The 14,755-nt window shown below is 39.9% G+C and overlaps 1 protein-coding gene across 1 annotated transcript in view; it reads left to right on the top strand.

The window, feature by feature from the left end:
• wdr36 (WD repeat domain 36) overlaps positions 1–14,523 on the top strand; it is a 103,935-nt gene extending 89,412 nt beyond the window's left edge. Inside the window, exon 23 of the mRNA XM_078214675.1 lies at positions 13,953–14,523. Within this exon, the coding sequence (XP_078070801.1) occupies positions 13,953–14,102 (150 nt within the window). The 3' untranslated portion in view covers positions 14,103–14,523. The remainder of the gene's footprint in view (positions 1–13,952) is intronic.
• The last annotated feature ends 232 nt before the right edge of the window (positions 14,524–14,755 follow it).

The following is a 14,755-nucleotide window of genomic DNA, read 5'->3' as shown; positions in this document are numbered from 1 at the left end:
CAGTTGGTACGTGACCTCAGACTTTTGTATCTTTTCTTTTGAGCCTGTTCCATCATTCAATTAGATCATGGCTGATCAAATTTTGGCCTTAATTACACATTCCTGATGTCCCTGCCCATAACCCTTCTCTCTCTCGTCAAAGATCTGTCTAGCTGTGGCCCTCATTCTAGTTTTCCCATGAGAGGAAGCATCCTCTCTACCTGGTCAAACCCTTTCAGAATCTTCTATGTTTCAATGAAATCACCCCTCATTCTTCTCAACTCTAACATGTATAAGCCCAATCTGCTGAACATGTCCTCGTAAGACAAATCTTTTATCCTAGGGATCAGCCTAGTGAACCTTCTCTGAACTGCTTTCAATTCAAGTATGTACCCTCTTAAGTAAGGTAACCAAAACTGTACAGTACTCTAGGTGTGGTTTCACTAATGCCCGGTAGAGTTGTAGTAAAACTTCCCAACTTTCATACCCCATACCCCTTGAAATAACGGCCAACTTTCCATTTGCCTTCCTAATTACTTGCTGTACTGCATGCTGATCTTCTGTGATTCATGTACAAGGATTCCCAAATTCCTCTGTACTGCAGCATTCTCTAGTCTCGCTCCAAGTAAATAATATTCTGCTTTTCTTTCCTTCCTGCCAACGTTGACAACCGTGCATTTTCCCACATATTCCATCTGCCAATGTTTTGCCCTTCAATTAACCTATCTCTATATCTTTGAAGACTTTGTTTCCTCCTCACAACAAACTTGTCAAAAAAATAATGAATCATTGAAAGATAATCTGGTTAATAGCACATTTGGTAACAGCTATATTTAGTTTGACTTTAGCATTGATTGATACTCCATCCACAAGCATTCATTCCCTCCGCCACCGAGACATAGTGGCAGCAGAGTATACCATCTACAAGATGCACTGCAGGAACTCTTGACAACTCTTTGACAGCATCTTCCAAACCCATAGCCTCTACCATATAGAAGGACAGACACATGGGAACATCAACACATATATTTCCAAGCCACTCACCATCCTGACTTGGAAATATATGCCTTTCCTTCATTGTCTCTAGGTCAAAATCCTGGAACTTCCTCCCTAACAGCACTGTGGATGTACCTACATCACATGGACTGTAGCTGTTTGAGAAGGCAGCTCACCACTACCTTCTCGAGGGCAATTGTGGATGGGCAATAAATGCTGGCCTAGCCAGTGACACCTACATCCCTGGAATAAATACACCAAATTAAGCATTATTGGTCCAGTAATTGTTTAAGGGCATCCCAACTTGAATATTTAAAAAATAATCTTATTGACCTGTCCATGTTTGATCCATTGTAGCCTCATTGTGAGAGTGAAATGAGGGTTTAATAACTATTGGTGGAGTTTCACTTGTCCCTTTCCTATTGTACCTTATTTCATAAATTTAAGCATAGGAAGCAGGCATTTCTTTCAAACGTAGACTGGTCCCTTTTTCTGATTTGCTGTCAGCATTTCGCATTGGTTATTCAAAAGGCATTTTCCCAAACCATGAATTATTTTTAAAGCCCAAGTAATATGCTGATTATCAGCATACTGGTAGCTAATTACAATCGCCATGACCCTATCTTTAACTGGGAATCTAGACCACTGAAGCATTTGATCTCTTATTTGACTAGATTCAGTGCTTATTCAGTAAATGCAGCAATCTTTTCAGCATGTATGGAACACTGCTGCTTGTATCAACATTGGGCAGCATGGTGGCACAATAGTTAGTACAGCTGCCTCACAGTACCAGGGACCCGGATTTTATTCCAGCCTTGGGTGACTATGTGGAGTCTGCATCTTCTCGTGTCTGCGTGGGTTTCCTCCAGGTGCTCCTGTTTCCTCCCACAGTCCAAAGATGTGCGGGTTAGGTGGATTGGCGAAATTGCCCCTTAGTGTCCAAAGAATTGTAGGTTAAGTGGATTAACCATGGTAAGTGTGCGGGGTTACAGGGATAGGGCCAGGGGGGGTAGGCCTGGGTAAGGATGCTCTTTTGGAGAGTCGTTGTGGACTCGATTGGTCAAATGGCCGCTTCTGGCACTGTAGGGGTTCTATGATTCTGAAGAGTAATGACCACCAGTAGGAAACTGCTGAAGGCACTGTCATATAGCTGTTATAAGGCATTAGTGATGGATTGGTCCAGAAAGTATTTAAGATAACCATGGATATGTTAAAGGTGAATATGGCTCAGTTTTTCAGAGATTGAAAGCAACCTGACTGAATTGTGGAAATGTCCACAGTTGATACTCCATCCAAAATTACATAAGTCCCTGGTGGTTTCTAAAATAATTTGCAAATTGATTCCCTAAAATCATTAAAAACGTGTAAATGTATTGTAATTGGAGATGGTCAGCAGTCGTGTTGATCAATACATCCAGAAGCAAAACTTAGTGGAATTAGAAGGGGAACAGGAGTACTTCTCTGGCCTCCCAAACCCCAGACCTATTTGTTTTATTTGTATGTGGTAAGTCCTCAACAAGCAAACTGCATTGGAGTAACTGTTTAGGGCCCACAATTCAGATTTATTCCACTGAGACCCTATTCCAAGGAGTGTTTTGGCCTCCTTCAATGTATAAATTGAATGGGCAATGAATGCTGGCCCAGCCAGTGAAGCCCACATCCCTTGAATTTAAAACAATCTAGCCCTCAGAAGTTAATTTTTTCAATATCACTATCAACTATAGTAGAAGTCTCACAACTCCAGGTTAAAGTCCAACAGGTTTGTTTGGTAGCACAAGCTTTCGGTGCGCTGCTCCTCCTTCAGGTGAGTGAAGAGTTGGGTTCACAAACGGGACATATAGGCACAGACTCAATTTACAAGATAATGGTTGGAATGCGAGTCTTAATAGGTAATCAGGTCTTTACAGGTACAGATGTGGAGAGAGGGTTAAGCACAGGTTACAGAGGTGTAAATTGTCTCAAACCAGGACAGTTAGTGAGATTTTGCAAGCCCAGCTCAGGTAAAGACCTGATTGCCTGTTAAGACTCACATTCCAACCATTATCTTGTAAATTGAGTCTGTGCCTATATGTACCCTGTTTGTGAACCCAACTCTTTACTCACCTGATGAAGGAGCAGCACTCCGAAAGCTTGTGCTACCAAATAAACCTGTTGGACTTTAGCCTGGTGTTGTGAGACGACTTACTGTGCCTACAATGCCGGCATCTCCACATCATGACTATCGACTATGCAATGCCACATGGATTTCACCTGAGGACTAATTAATGCACATTTTTGTAAACATGATTTTAAAATAAAAATCTGTGTATTGTGTCATTGACTGTTCTTAGCCAAACCCTTAACTCTCTTGAAAACCACAATTGAATCTGTTTGCACCACATATTGAGACAGTATATTCTATATTTGAACCACTTGCTTCATAAATAAGTTTTTCCTCATGCACCATTGGTGCTTTTGCCAATCACCTTGAATTGGTCCTCTGATTCTCAATCCTTCCACCAATAAGAACAATTTCTCTCATTTACTCTGTCCAGAGGTATTTATGATTTTGAATACCTCTGCCAAATCTCCTCAACTTTCTTCAAGGAATACAGTCCCAGCTTCTTCAGTCTCACTATGTAACTGGAAGTTCCTCATCTCAGCTCCTTCAGATTGTTGTAGCTTTCATTGAGGTCTGTTCTAATCCTTCTAAACCCCAGCAAATATGAGCCCAATTTACTCAGCCTCTCATCATAGGACAACGTTTCACCCCAGGGTCCAATTTAGTGAATCTTAGGTGCAATGCTTCCAATGCAAGTATATCCTTTCTTAAATATAAAAGCCAAAACTGCACACATTATTCCACATTTGGTCTCATCAAAACTTTGTGCAATTGTAGCAAGACTTATTCATTATTGTGCTCCAATCCCCTTATGATAAAGGCCAACTTTGCTGTTTGCCGCCTCAATTGCTTGTTGAATTTGCATGCCAGCTTTCTGTATTCTTTGTATGAGCATGCACAATGACCATTAACATTTACAAGTTTTACACCTTTTAAAAAATATTCTGCTTTTCTATTTTTACTATCAAAGTGAATAACCTCACACTTCCCTACATAATGCTCCTTCTGCCATCTTGTTGTCCTCTCACTTAACCTGTGTATATCTGCTTGCAGCCTTCTGTGACAGCTCTACAGCTTATCTTTCCAGCTACCTTGACGTATCATCAGCAAAATTAGATACTTTATTCTCTATTTCTTCAATAAGTCATTAATATAGATTGTAAATAGCTGATGTCCCAGCACTTATCCTTGAGGCACTCCTCTATTCACTGCTTGCCAATTTAAAAAGCTCAGTTCATGCCACACTCTGCTTTCCGTTAACTAATCCTCCATCCATGCTAATATATTACCCCCAACTCCTAATGTTGCCTATTAATCTTTTGAGTGGCATCTTAATTAGTGCCTTTTGAAATCTAGGTATATTACATCTACTTTGTCCCCTAAATTTATCCTAATTGATACATGCTCAAAAAAACTCAAGTTGCCAAACAGGACTTCCCTTTAGGAAAACCATGTTGACTTTTCTAAGTGCATTGTTAAGACTTCCTGAATAATACATTCCAGCATTTTCCCAACAACTGATATTAAACTAACTGACTTGTTGCCCCGTCCCCGCTTGTGAAAAGCAGTGTGACATTTGCCAATTTCCAGTCTAGTGAGACCTTTCCTGAATCTAAGGAATTTTGGAAATAATAGCTAGCTTATCATTATCTCTGTAGCTATGTCTTTCAGAATCCTAGGGCGTAAACTATCAGGTCTCAGGGAGTTGTCAGATTTTAGTCGCTCAATTTCATCCAATTATTTTTCTCTACTGGTTTTAATTTCCTTAATTTCCTCACTCTTTTTAGCCCCTAGGTTACAGTCTATTTCTGGTATGAAACTTGTGTCTTCTACTGTGAAGACAGACACACAATATTTATTCAATGCCTCTGTCATTTCCTTGTTCCCTAGTGATAATTTATCCAGCCTTTGCTTCTAAAGGTCCAACATTTACTTTAGCTACTGCCTTCCTTTTTTATTCAGTAAACAAAATTCTTGCAATCTCTTGTGTTTCCAGCTAGTTTACTCTCATTATATTTTCTCATTTTTTTAATCAACTTCTTGGGCCCTTTACTGGCTTCTAAAACACCCACTTCTCAAGCTTGCAACTGTTTTTTGCAACATGGTAAATCTCTTTTAATTGAATACTATCCATAAATACTTCTGTAAGCCACAGATGGGTCTTTCTTATGGACTTTTTTTCAAGGCAATGTATTTTGTTGAACATTTTGAATTGTTTACTTGAAGGTTTCCGACTGTTCATTTATCTCCATACCTTTTAAGTCTATTTACCCAACCAACTTTAGCCTGTTCTCCCATCATGCCTATGTAATTTGCTTTGTTTAAGTTTTAAGATTCTTGGTTGTGATGGGAGTTTATCACTTTCAAATTTAACATGGAATTCATGTTATTATGGTATTATGATTTTGTGCATAGTGGATCTTTTACTGTGACATTACTACAAAACCTTGCTTCATTACACAATACTGAATTTAAGATAGCTTTATCCGCAGTCACATACACAGCATATTGCTCCAAGAAACTGTCACAGAAACATTTTATAAACTCATCTTCCAGACCACCCTTGCAAATTTGATTAACCCAGCCTATATGAAGATTAAAGTCCCACACAATTATTACAGTTCCTTTGTTATAAGCTCCAATAATTCCTGTTCAATGCTCTGTCCATTTTTTGTAGCATCCTATTTTGAAATCGTGCCCTCGCCCTCTAGGTGATTAATACGTATCATGAAGAGCAGTGGTCCTAACACCGGCCCCTGCGGAACACCACTGTAAACCTTCCTCCAGTCTGAAAAGCAACTATTCACCACTATTCTGCCTTGTGGCACTTAATCAAACACCTTTAGGAAGGCCATGTGCACCACATCGACTGCATTATCCTTATCCAACCCCTCTCTTATCGCATCAAAAAACTCAAGCAAGTTAGTTAATCATCATTTACCCTTAACAGATCCATGCAGACTTTCCTTAACTAACCCACATTTGCTGAAGTGACCGTTAATTTTGTACTGAATTATCGCTTCTTAAAAACTTCCCTACCACCAAGGTTTAAGTGACAGGCCTCTAGTTACTGGGCTTATCTTTACACCTTTTTCTGAACAAGATTATAACATTTGCAATTCTCCAGTCCTCTGGCATCTCTCAGTGTAAGGAAGACTGGAAAATTATGGCCTGTACCTCTGCAGTTTCCATCCTTCATTCCGTCTGTGTCCTTGAATGCATTTCGTCTGACTCTGGCCCAGTCAGTTTATTCAATGCCAACTTTTGGTCAATTTTTAACCATCAAATATTTTAAGGTCGTTGTATTTCACATGACATGGGCAGCATCTTCCTTGGTACATACAGATGGAAAATTCTCATTTAGCACCTCAACCATGCCTTCTGCCTCCATGCATAAATCCCCTTTTAAGCCCCCAATTGGCCCCATTAGTCCTTTTCCCACTCTTTACAATTCATATGCCGAGAAGACCTTCGGATTTCCTTTAATGTTGGCAACTCTTTCTTTGCTTCTCTTATTTTTTTTTCAATTCACATATGAATCAATTCCTGTACGGAGAGATATTGACTTTAACAGCTCTCTGAATTTTCTTGTTCTGCCCACAATGATGCTGGCAGGTGTTGGGGCCAGAAAATCCCATCTGATGTTTCAGCTCTGTGACCTTTCGTCAGAATTGGGAAAAGTTATAAATGTACTAAGTTTTCCACAAAGGTTGGCTGAGCCTAGGACAAAAGGAAGGCCGATGATAGGTTGAAAGATGAGAGATTGAATGAATGACAGAAGAGGTCAGAAGTCTTTCAAGGCCAAAGGAAATAGAGGTTGATCAACAAAATAAGCAAAAAAGTGAAAGAGCTGGTGTGCGACTGACTAAAAATAGAAATTAGATGAAAAAAAGACAAAACAAGCAAAAGAAACAAAACAGGGAAAGAGTTTTTGGGGAAACGGGCGGTACGGTAGCACAGTGGTTAGCACTGCTGCTTCACAGCTCCAGGGACCTGGGTTCGATTCCTGGCTTGGGTCACTGTCTGTATGGAGTTCGCACATTCTCCTCGTGTCTGCCTGGGTTTCCTCCGTGTGCTCCGGTTTCCTCCCATAGTCCAAAGATGTGCGGGTTAGGTTGATTGGCCATGCTAAAAATTGCCCCTTAGTGTCCTGAGATACGTAGGTTAGAGGGATTAGCGGGTAAATATGTGGGGTGGGGCCTGGGTGGGATTGTGGTTGGTGCAGACTCGATGGGCCAAATGGCCTCTTTCTGCACTGTAGGGTTTCTATGATTCTACGAGTTAGTGGTCTGAAACTGTTGAACTCAGAGTCCACAAGCTGTCATGTTCCTAATTGAAAGATGAGGTGTTGTTCCTCAAGTGTATGTTGAGCTTCATTGCAGCAGTGTAGGAGACCAAGGACAGAGTTCAATGTAAGCGCAAGGTGAAGAATTAAAATGATTGGGGAAGTTTGAGGTCATACCTATGGACTGAATAGAAAATACACTTCACAACCTTCCAGACTGAATGGGGAATACAGCTCTTGTTCATGTAATCTCTTCTCGTAATTTAATCCTTGGACTCCAGTTATTATTCTGGTAAATATACACTGCACTTCCACCAAGGCCAGTCTATTCTCTAGGTAGTATTTCACTTTGACTTTGTATTGCTGTAGCCTAAAACATATTCTCTTGTATTTTGATTGTCTAGACATAAAGACCAGCGTTCCATGAGATTTTTTGATTGTTTTCTGTTCTTGTCCATGACATTTTAATGATCTATAGGCCCAAAAAGCTATTTGGAGCATTGCTGTTTCCAGCTTTTCATCATTTAGAGAGTATTCTGATCTATCCCTTTCAGGTCCAAAGTAGATGACTTCACATTTGGCTATTTTGAAAGTTATTTGCCCATTAGTTTTGCCCATTCACTTAATTTATTAGTATGTTGTATTTTATTTTTGCTTTCAGCAATACTACTTACAATGCTGCTTATCTTTGTATCATTGGAAAACTTAATATATGGTTTTCTTTTCTATCATCCAAGTTGTCAATAAATATGGTGACTAGTTGAGGCCCTAAGAAAGATCCCTGTGGGACACCACTAGTAAAACCCTACTGCCTGTTTCCTACTATTTAATCAGTTTCTTAGCTGGGTCAATAACGTGCCTTCAATTCCAAGATTCTGCAGATGCCCTGGTTAACCATATGTGCAGGAAGTGTAGTAAGTTGCAGTAGCTTGAGCTCTGGGTTTCAGAGCTTGAACAGCAGCTGGCTTCATTGCGGTGCATCGGTAAGGATGAGAACTTTATGGAAAGCATGTTTATAGACGACATCACCCTGCAGTTTAAGAATATGCAAGGACAATGGGTATGTGTGACCACCAGAAAGTCAAGAAAAATAGGCATGTAGTGCAGGAGTCCCCTGGGAGCATTTCGCTCTCCAACCGGTATTCAGTTTTGAATACTGATGAAATTGGCGGTTCATCTGGGGAGTGCAGTCAGAGCCAAGTCCATGGCACCACGGCTGAATCAGGATGCTGTGCTGCCTCCCTGGTGTCAGGGTCAAGGATGTCATAGATTGCAAAGCACTATGGGGGGAGGGTGAAAAGCCAGTGGTCATGGTCCACATTGGTTCCAAAGACAGACAAAAAGAGGAATGTGAGAGCTAGGTAAAGAATTTGCAAAATGGACCTCAAAAGTGGTCATTTCTGGATTATATCTAGTTCCACATGCAGATAAGTAGAATGCATGGTTGGAAAGATGGTGCAGGAAGGAAGGTTTTAGATTCCTGGGTCATTTTTTCCAGCTCTGGGATCTGTAAAGGTCTGACTGGTTGCATGTAAACAGACAGAAACGGGACTGATTTCCTTGAGAGATGATTTGCTCGTGCTATTGGGGAGGATTTAAACATAAGGGCAGGGTTGTGGGAACAAGGAGGTCATATGAAAGAGGAATACCAAGGTGCATAGATTACTGGGAGAGGCAGATAGCACTAGAGTAGGAAATATTAAATTATTAGGTAGGTTCAGAGAAAGCGGTACATAATAATGTCTAAATTAGGGTTAATGTGCACATATGTGGATATATGGAGTATGGTAAATAAGACTGAGTTACTGGCACAGATTGCTATGTGAAGATATGATGCTGTGGCTATAACATACATGACTGAAAGGCAGGACTGCATATTAAATATGCCAATCTGTGCCATCGCCTGATGAAGGAGCAGCACTCCTAAAGCTTCTGATTCCAAATAAACTGTTGGACTTTAACCTGGTGTTGTGACACATTAACCCTAATTTAGACATTATTACGTTATCCCTTACTCTGAACCCACCTAATAATTTAATATTTCCTACTCTATTGCTATCTGCCTCTCCCAATAATCTATGCACCCTGGTATTCCTCTTTCATAAGGATGAAATAATATAAGGATGTTCAGGAAAGATAGGAAAGGGAGAGGAGTGGGAGTGGCAGCAGTGTTGATTAAGGAGGATATTGTAGTGCAGGAGAGAGAGGATGCCCCAGAGGGATCAAGGACAGAATCTATCTGGCTGGAGCTAAGGAACAATAATGGTGCAGTTACATTGCTCAGTGTAATCTATAAGCTACCAACTAATGGAAAGGATGTAGGGGAACAAATCTGCAAGGAAATTACAGAGAATGCAAGCATTGTAGTGTAGTTATAATGGGGCTTTTTAATTATTCAGATATAGATTGGGGTAATAAAAGCATAGCATAAAGAGCAGTGAAGGGCAAGAATTCCTAGAGTGTGATCAGAAACATTTTCTACAGCTGTATGTTTCCAGTTCAATGGGAAAGGAGACACTGTTGAACTTGGGTTCTTAGGGATGCGGTGGGCCAAGGGGTCAGGTTTTTGAGTATGAGAGCATTTCGAGAACAATGATCATTGTATCATAAGGCTTGCAATGGAAAAAGAAAAGAAAAACAATCCAGACTAAGAATAATTCACTGGAGGAAAGCCACCTTAAGTGGGATAAGAATTAATCTGGATCAGATAAATTGGAATGAAAGGTCAGCAGACAAAACAGTAATTGAAGAGAAAGTTGGGCAGAGTCTAGGTATATTTCCATGAAGGGGAGAGGTAGGGCAAAAAAATTCAGAGCTCCCTGGGCCTGGATGATGGATGATCAGCAATGATCATAATGAATGGCAAAGCAGGCTTGAAGGGCCAAATGGCCTCCTTCTGCTCCTTTTTTCTATGTCTCTGTGGAAGAGATAGAGATTAAGATGGAGAAAAAGTGTGTTTGTGACAAGATGTCAGATGGATAATACAACCAAAAACCAAACTGAATATAATGTATGGATGTATATAGAAGGTTCAGAGGGGAAGTGAAAAAGCAAATAGGAAAAGCAATGACAGAGTATAAGAAGAGCCTGGTAGCTAACATCAAAGGGAATCCCAAAGCCTTCTATAGCCATATAAATAATAAAAGATTGATAAAAGGAAGGACCAAAAAGGGGATTTAAGCATCGAGGATGGCGGGTGGGAGGGGCAGTTGCTATTAATTGTCTATGCCAAGGAACAAGATGCTGTGTAGGTCATGGTGAGAGGAGGGGTCATTCAGACACTTGAAGGGTTTGAAATTGAAATGCGGTATTAGATAGGCTGTCACTACTTAGATTTAATAAGATGACATATATCCAAGGATACTGAGGTAAGTTTATTTTTTATTCATTATGGGATGTGCGCATCACTGGCCAGCCTTTATTGCCCAGCCGCAGTTGCCCTTCAGAAGGTGATGGTGAGCTGCCTTCTTGAACTGTTGCAGTCTCTGAGGTGTAAGTACACCCACAGTGCTGTTAGGGAGGGTATTCCAGGGTTTTTGACCCAGCGACAGTGAAGGAACAGCAATATATCTGCAAGGCAGGATGGCTAGTGACTTGGAGGGGAACCTTCAGGTGATGATGCTCCCATGTATCTGCTGTTCTTGTTCTATATGTAGTGGTTGTGGGTTTAGAAAGTGCTGCCTAACACAGTTGCCACTATTCACCGTTGGTGGAGGGATTAAGTGTTTTTGGAAGAGGTAGCTATCAGTGGGCTACTTTGTCCTGATGGTGTTGATTATCTTGTGTTTTTGGAGCTGCACTCATTCCAGCAAGTGTGTGTGAAAACTGAGGAGGCACAGTCTTCCTTAGAATCGGGTGGTGCCAGACAACTGGAGAACCTGCAAATTTGATTTGATTTGTAATGTCACACGTTATTCAAAAAAAGTGTGTAAAAATGAGCCCAGCAATTACCGATCAGTCAGTTTAACTTTAATGGTGGGGAAACTTCTAGAAACAATCATTTAGGTCAAAACTAATTTGCCTTGGGCAAATGTAGGTTAGCAGAAGCATACCCATTTGGATTAGTTTGGGGCAAATAGTGTTTAACTAACCTAGTTGAGTTTTTTGATGAGGTAATGGAGTGTAGACGAAGATAATTCTGTTGACATATATGTGGACTTCTAAAAGTGTCACACAATAGACATGTGAGAAATGTTATAACTCATGGAATAAGAGGGACACTAGCAATGTGTACCCAAAATTGGCTGAGTGACAGGAAACATAAGAGTAGTAGTTAATAGATGGTTTTGGACTGGAGGAAGGTTTGTAATGAAGTTCTCTAGAGGCCAGTGTTAGCACGCTGTTCTTCCTCATGTATATTAATGGCCTAGACCTTTGTACAGAGCACAATTTTGAAATTTGTCGGTGATAGAAAACTTGGAAACATTATGAACTATGAGGGGAATAGTGCAGAACTTCAAAAGGATATAGGTTGGTGGAATGGGTGGGCAAGTGACAGATTCAATTTAATATACAAAAAACATGTACAATAAAGGGTGCGGCACGGTGGCACAGTAGTTAGTACTGCTACCTCACAACACCAGGGACCTGGGTTTAATTCCGGCCATGGGTGGCTGTTTGTGTGAAGTCTGCACGTTCTCTTTGCATCTGCATGGGTTTCCTCTGGGTGCTCTGGTTTCCTCCCACAGTCCAAAAATGTGCAGGTTAAGTGGGTTAGCCATGATCAATGTGTGGGGTTATGGTGTGGGGGAGCGGGCCTAGTTAGAGTGCTCTTTCAAAGGAACGGTGCAAACTTGATATGCTGAATGGCCTCCTTTTGTACTGTTGGGATTCTGTTATAATATGTATAAATCATTGAAGGTGACGGGACAGGTTGAGAGAGAATGATTAATAACGCATACAGCATCCTAGACTTTATTACCAAGTGCATAAGTGCATAAAAGCAAGGAAGTTGTATTAAACTTGTACAGCACTGGTTCGGCCTCAGCTGTAGTACTGTGCCCAGTTCTAGGCACTAGAAGGATGTGAAGGCATTAGAGAGAGTGCAGAAAAGATTCACAAGAATGGTTCCAGGGATGAGGAACCTCAATTACGTAGATAAATTGGAGAGGTTGAAACTGTTGAGGTTGAGAACAAAAGGTTGAGAGGATATTTGATAGAGGCATTGAAAATTATGAGGAATCTGGACAGATGGGGAAAAACTGTTCTATTGGTGGAAGAATTGTGAACAAGAGGAGACAGATTTAAGGTAATTGGCGAAAGAAGCAATGGTGACATGAGGTCAATCTTTTTGAAGTAGTGAATGATTGGTATCTGGAATACATTGCCAAAGTGTGTGTTGGAGACAGGTTCAATCAAGGCATTCGAGAAGGAATTGGATTATTATCTTAAAAGAAAGAACTTGCAAGGCTACAGGGAGAAGGCGGCAAGTGGCACTATGTAAATCATTCCTTCGAAGAGCTGGCACAGACACAACAGGTCGTGTGGCCTGTTATGTAACAATTCTGTTAATTCATTCATGGGATATGAAGTCGCAGGTTGACGAGCATTTATTGCCCATCCCTAGTTGCCCAGGGATGCAACTAGGCAACCACATTGCTGTGGCTCTGGAACACATGCAGGCCAGACCAGGTAAGGACAGCAGATTTCCTTCCCTAAAGGACATTAGTGAACCAGATGGGTTTTTCTGACAATCGACAATGGTTTCATGGCCATCAATAGATTCTTAATTCCAGATTTTTTAAAAATTAAATTCAAATTCCACCATCTGCCGTAGCAGGATTCAAACCTGCGTCCCCAGGACATTAGCTGAGTGATTCTGTGAACTTCCAATCTCTTATTCTGGATTTAAATGCTTTCTAGAAATACAAATAAATAAAATCCTCCTCTATAGTAACCTCTTCAAAACATTTAAATCAGGATCGTCAGATATAATGTACCAGAAGTCCAGGCTGACTGTCTCTGATCTGTGGAAAGATTTCAAGGTGTTCAATCATCCTTAATTATAGACTCTGCTAATTTCTGAAAATGGATATTGGGCTAACTAATCTACAATTCCCTCATTATTTTTTCCTAATGGATTGAAGTGCAACCATCCGAGCTGAAGGAACAGTCCCTGAATCAGCAAATTTTGTTGAATTAGAACTAGGACGTTTACAGTTATCTCATCTACCGCATTTAAAACTAGTGAAGGAAACCATCTCATCCTATTAGTTTAGTATTAAAATAAGTGGCAATGTTGGTATTTTTCAAATTTAAAAAAAGGACTTTTTGGGAAGGGAAGTAGGGAGCTGTCTCATTAGCTGCTTTCCTCATACTGCATTTTAGTTTGCTTCATTGTTACAATTGTATTTTGCAATAAAGCTGATCTTCCATTTTTATGTTGTAGCTACTTATATGCTTAATAATTATGTGGTTACTAAAGAAAAATACATTCCATTCTTAATAATTGTCATTCCTTTGAATTCAAACAGTAAGAACTTAGGTATTTCTAAGTGTCATACATTGTGCTGGGTCAAAAAGTCTTTCCCGTTTTACAAATCTGTTAACATGTTTTCTTTTCTCCTCTGCCATTCTCCCTACACCCTGCAGCTCCATCTCAAGATTATTGCTGTTGAACCAGTGCTCTTAGAAGAAATGTCTAAAATATCAGTGTTGCTAGAAGAAACATGGACACGTATGCAGTTACTTTTCAACCAAAGCATGTGCCTGCTGGGATACATGAAGAGTGCTTTATTGTAAGCTGAAATCTAGTATTGTCCAGTGATTCAGTGTACACTCTAAATAGACTGGATAACTTAATTCACCCAATAAGTCATTGTGCTACTTTTTATGTTACATTATAGACTGAGTGTATGCTTTGTCATGGATGGAAATTACATTTTAGGGTTAATTCCTTTATTTTCAAGTTTTCTGTTGAGTTTAATTTCTTAAAAGGAATGTCATACTGATGGTACATTTGAGTACGCCTGTAATAGGTTGAATGTAAAAGAGAAAATGGCTCAGAACCTGTTAGAAAAACATTGTTGTGGATCATGTTCTTTATTCATGCTGGCTCTCCGATTTACCTCGGTTTACATCACTGTAAATAGAAATGGTTTTATTTTGCAATTGTACCATCTGTATGATACAAATAAACTATTTTGTAGAATATACAATTTAATATCTTGTACTTTACTTTTTGTAGCTAGTTGAAATAGTACACACCTGAAGTCTTTGCATTAAGAATGTACATTTCATAGAATCAAATTACTTTATTTCCTCACACCGTTTTTGTTTTTACCTATTTGCATCTTTAAATTGATTTTGGTGGAATGGATTAAACTTGGTGGTATCTGTTTTTAGCGTACTTCAAAAGGGATGTTTTACTGTAATTCTTAGGTTTAAGATGTTAA

The sequence above is a fragment of the Mustelus asterias genome, chromosome 6 (genome assembly GCF_964213995.1).
Source record: "Mustelus asterias chromosome 6, sMusAst1.hap1.1, whole genome shotgun sequence".
Taxonomy (NCBI): Eukaryota; Metazoa; Chordata; class Chondrichthyes; order Carcharhiniformes; family Triakidae; genus Mustelus; species Mustelus asterias.
The sequence above is the reverse complement of the archived record's forward strand: the minus strand, read 5'-3'. Positions and strand labels throughout refer to the sequence as shown.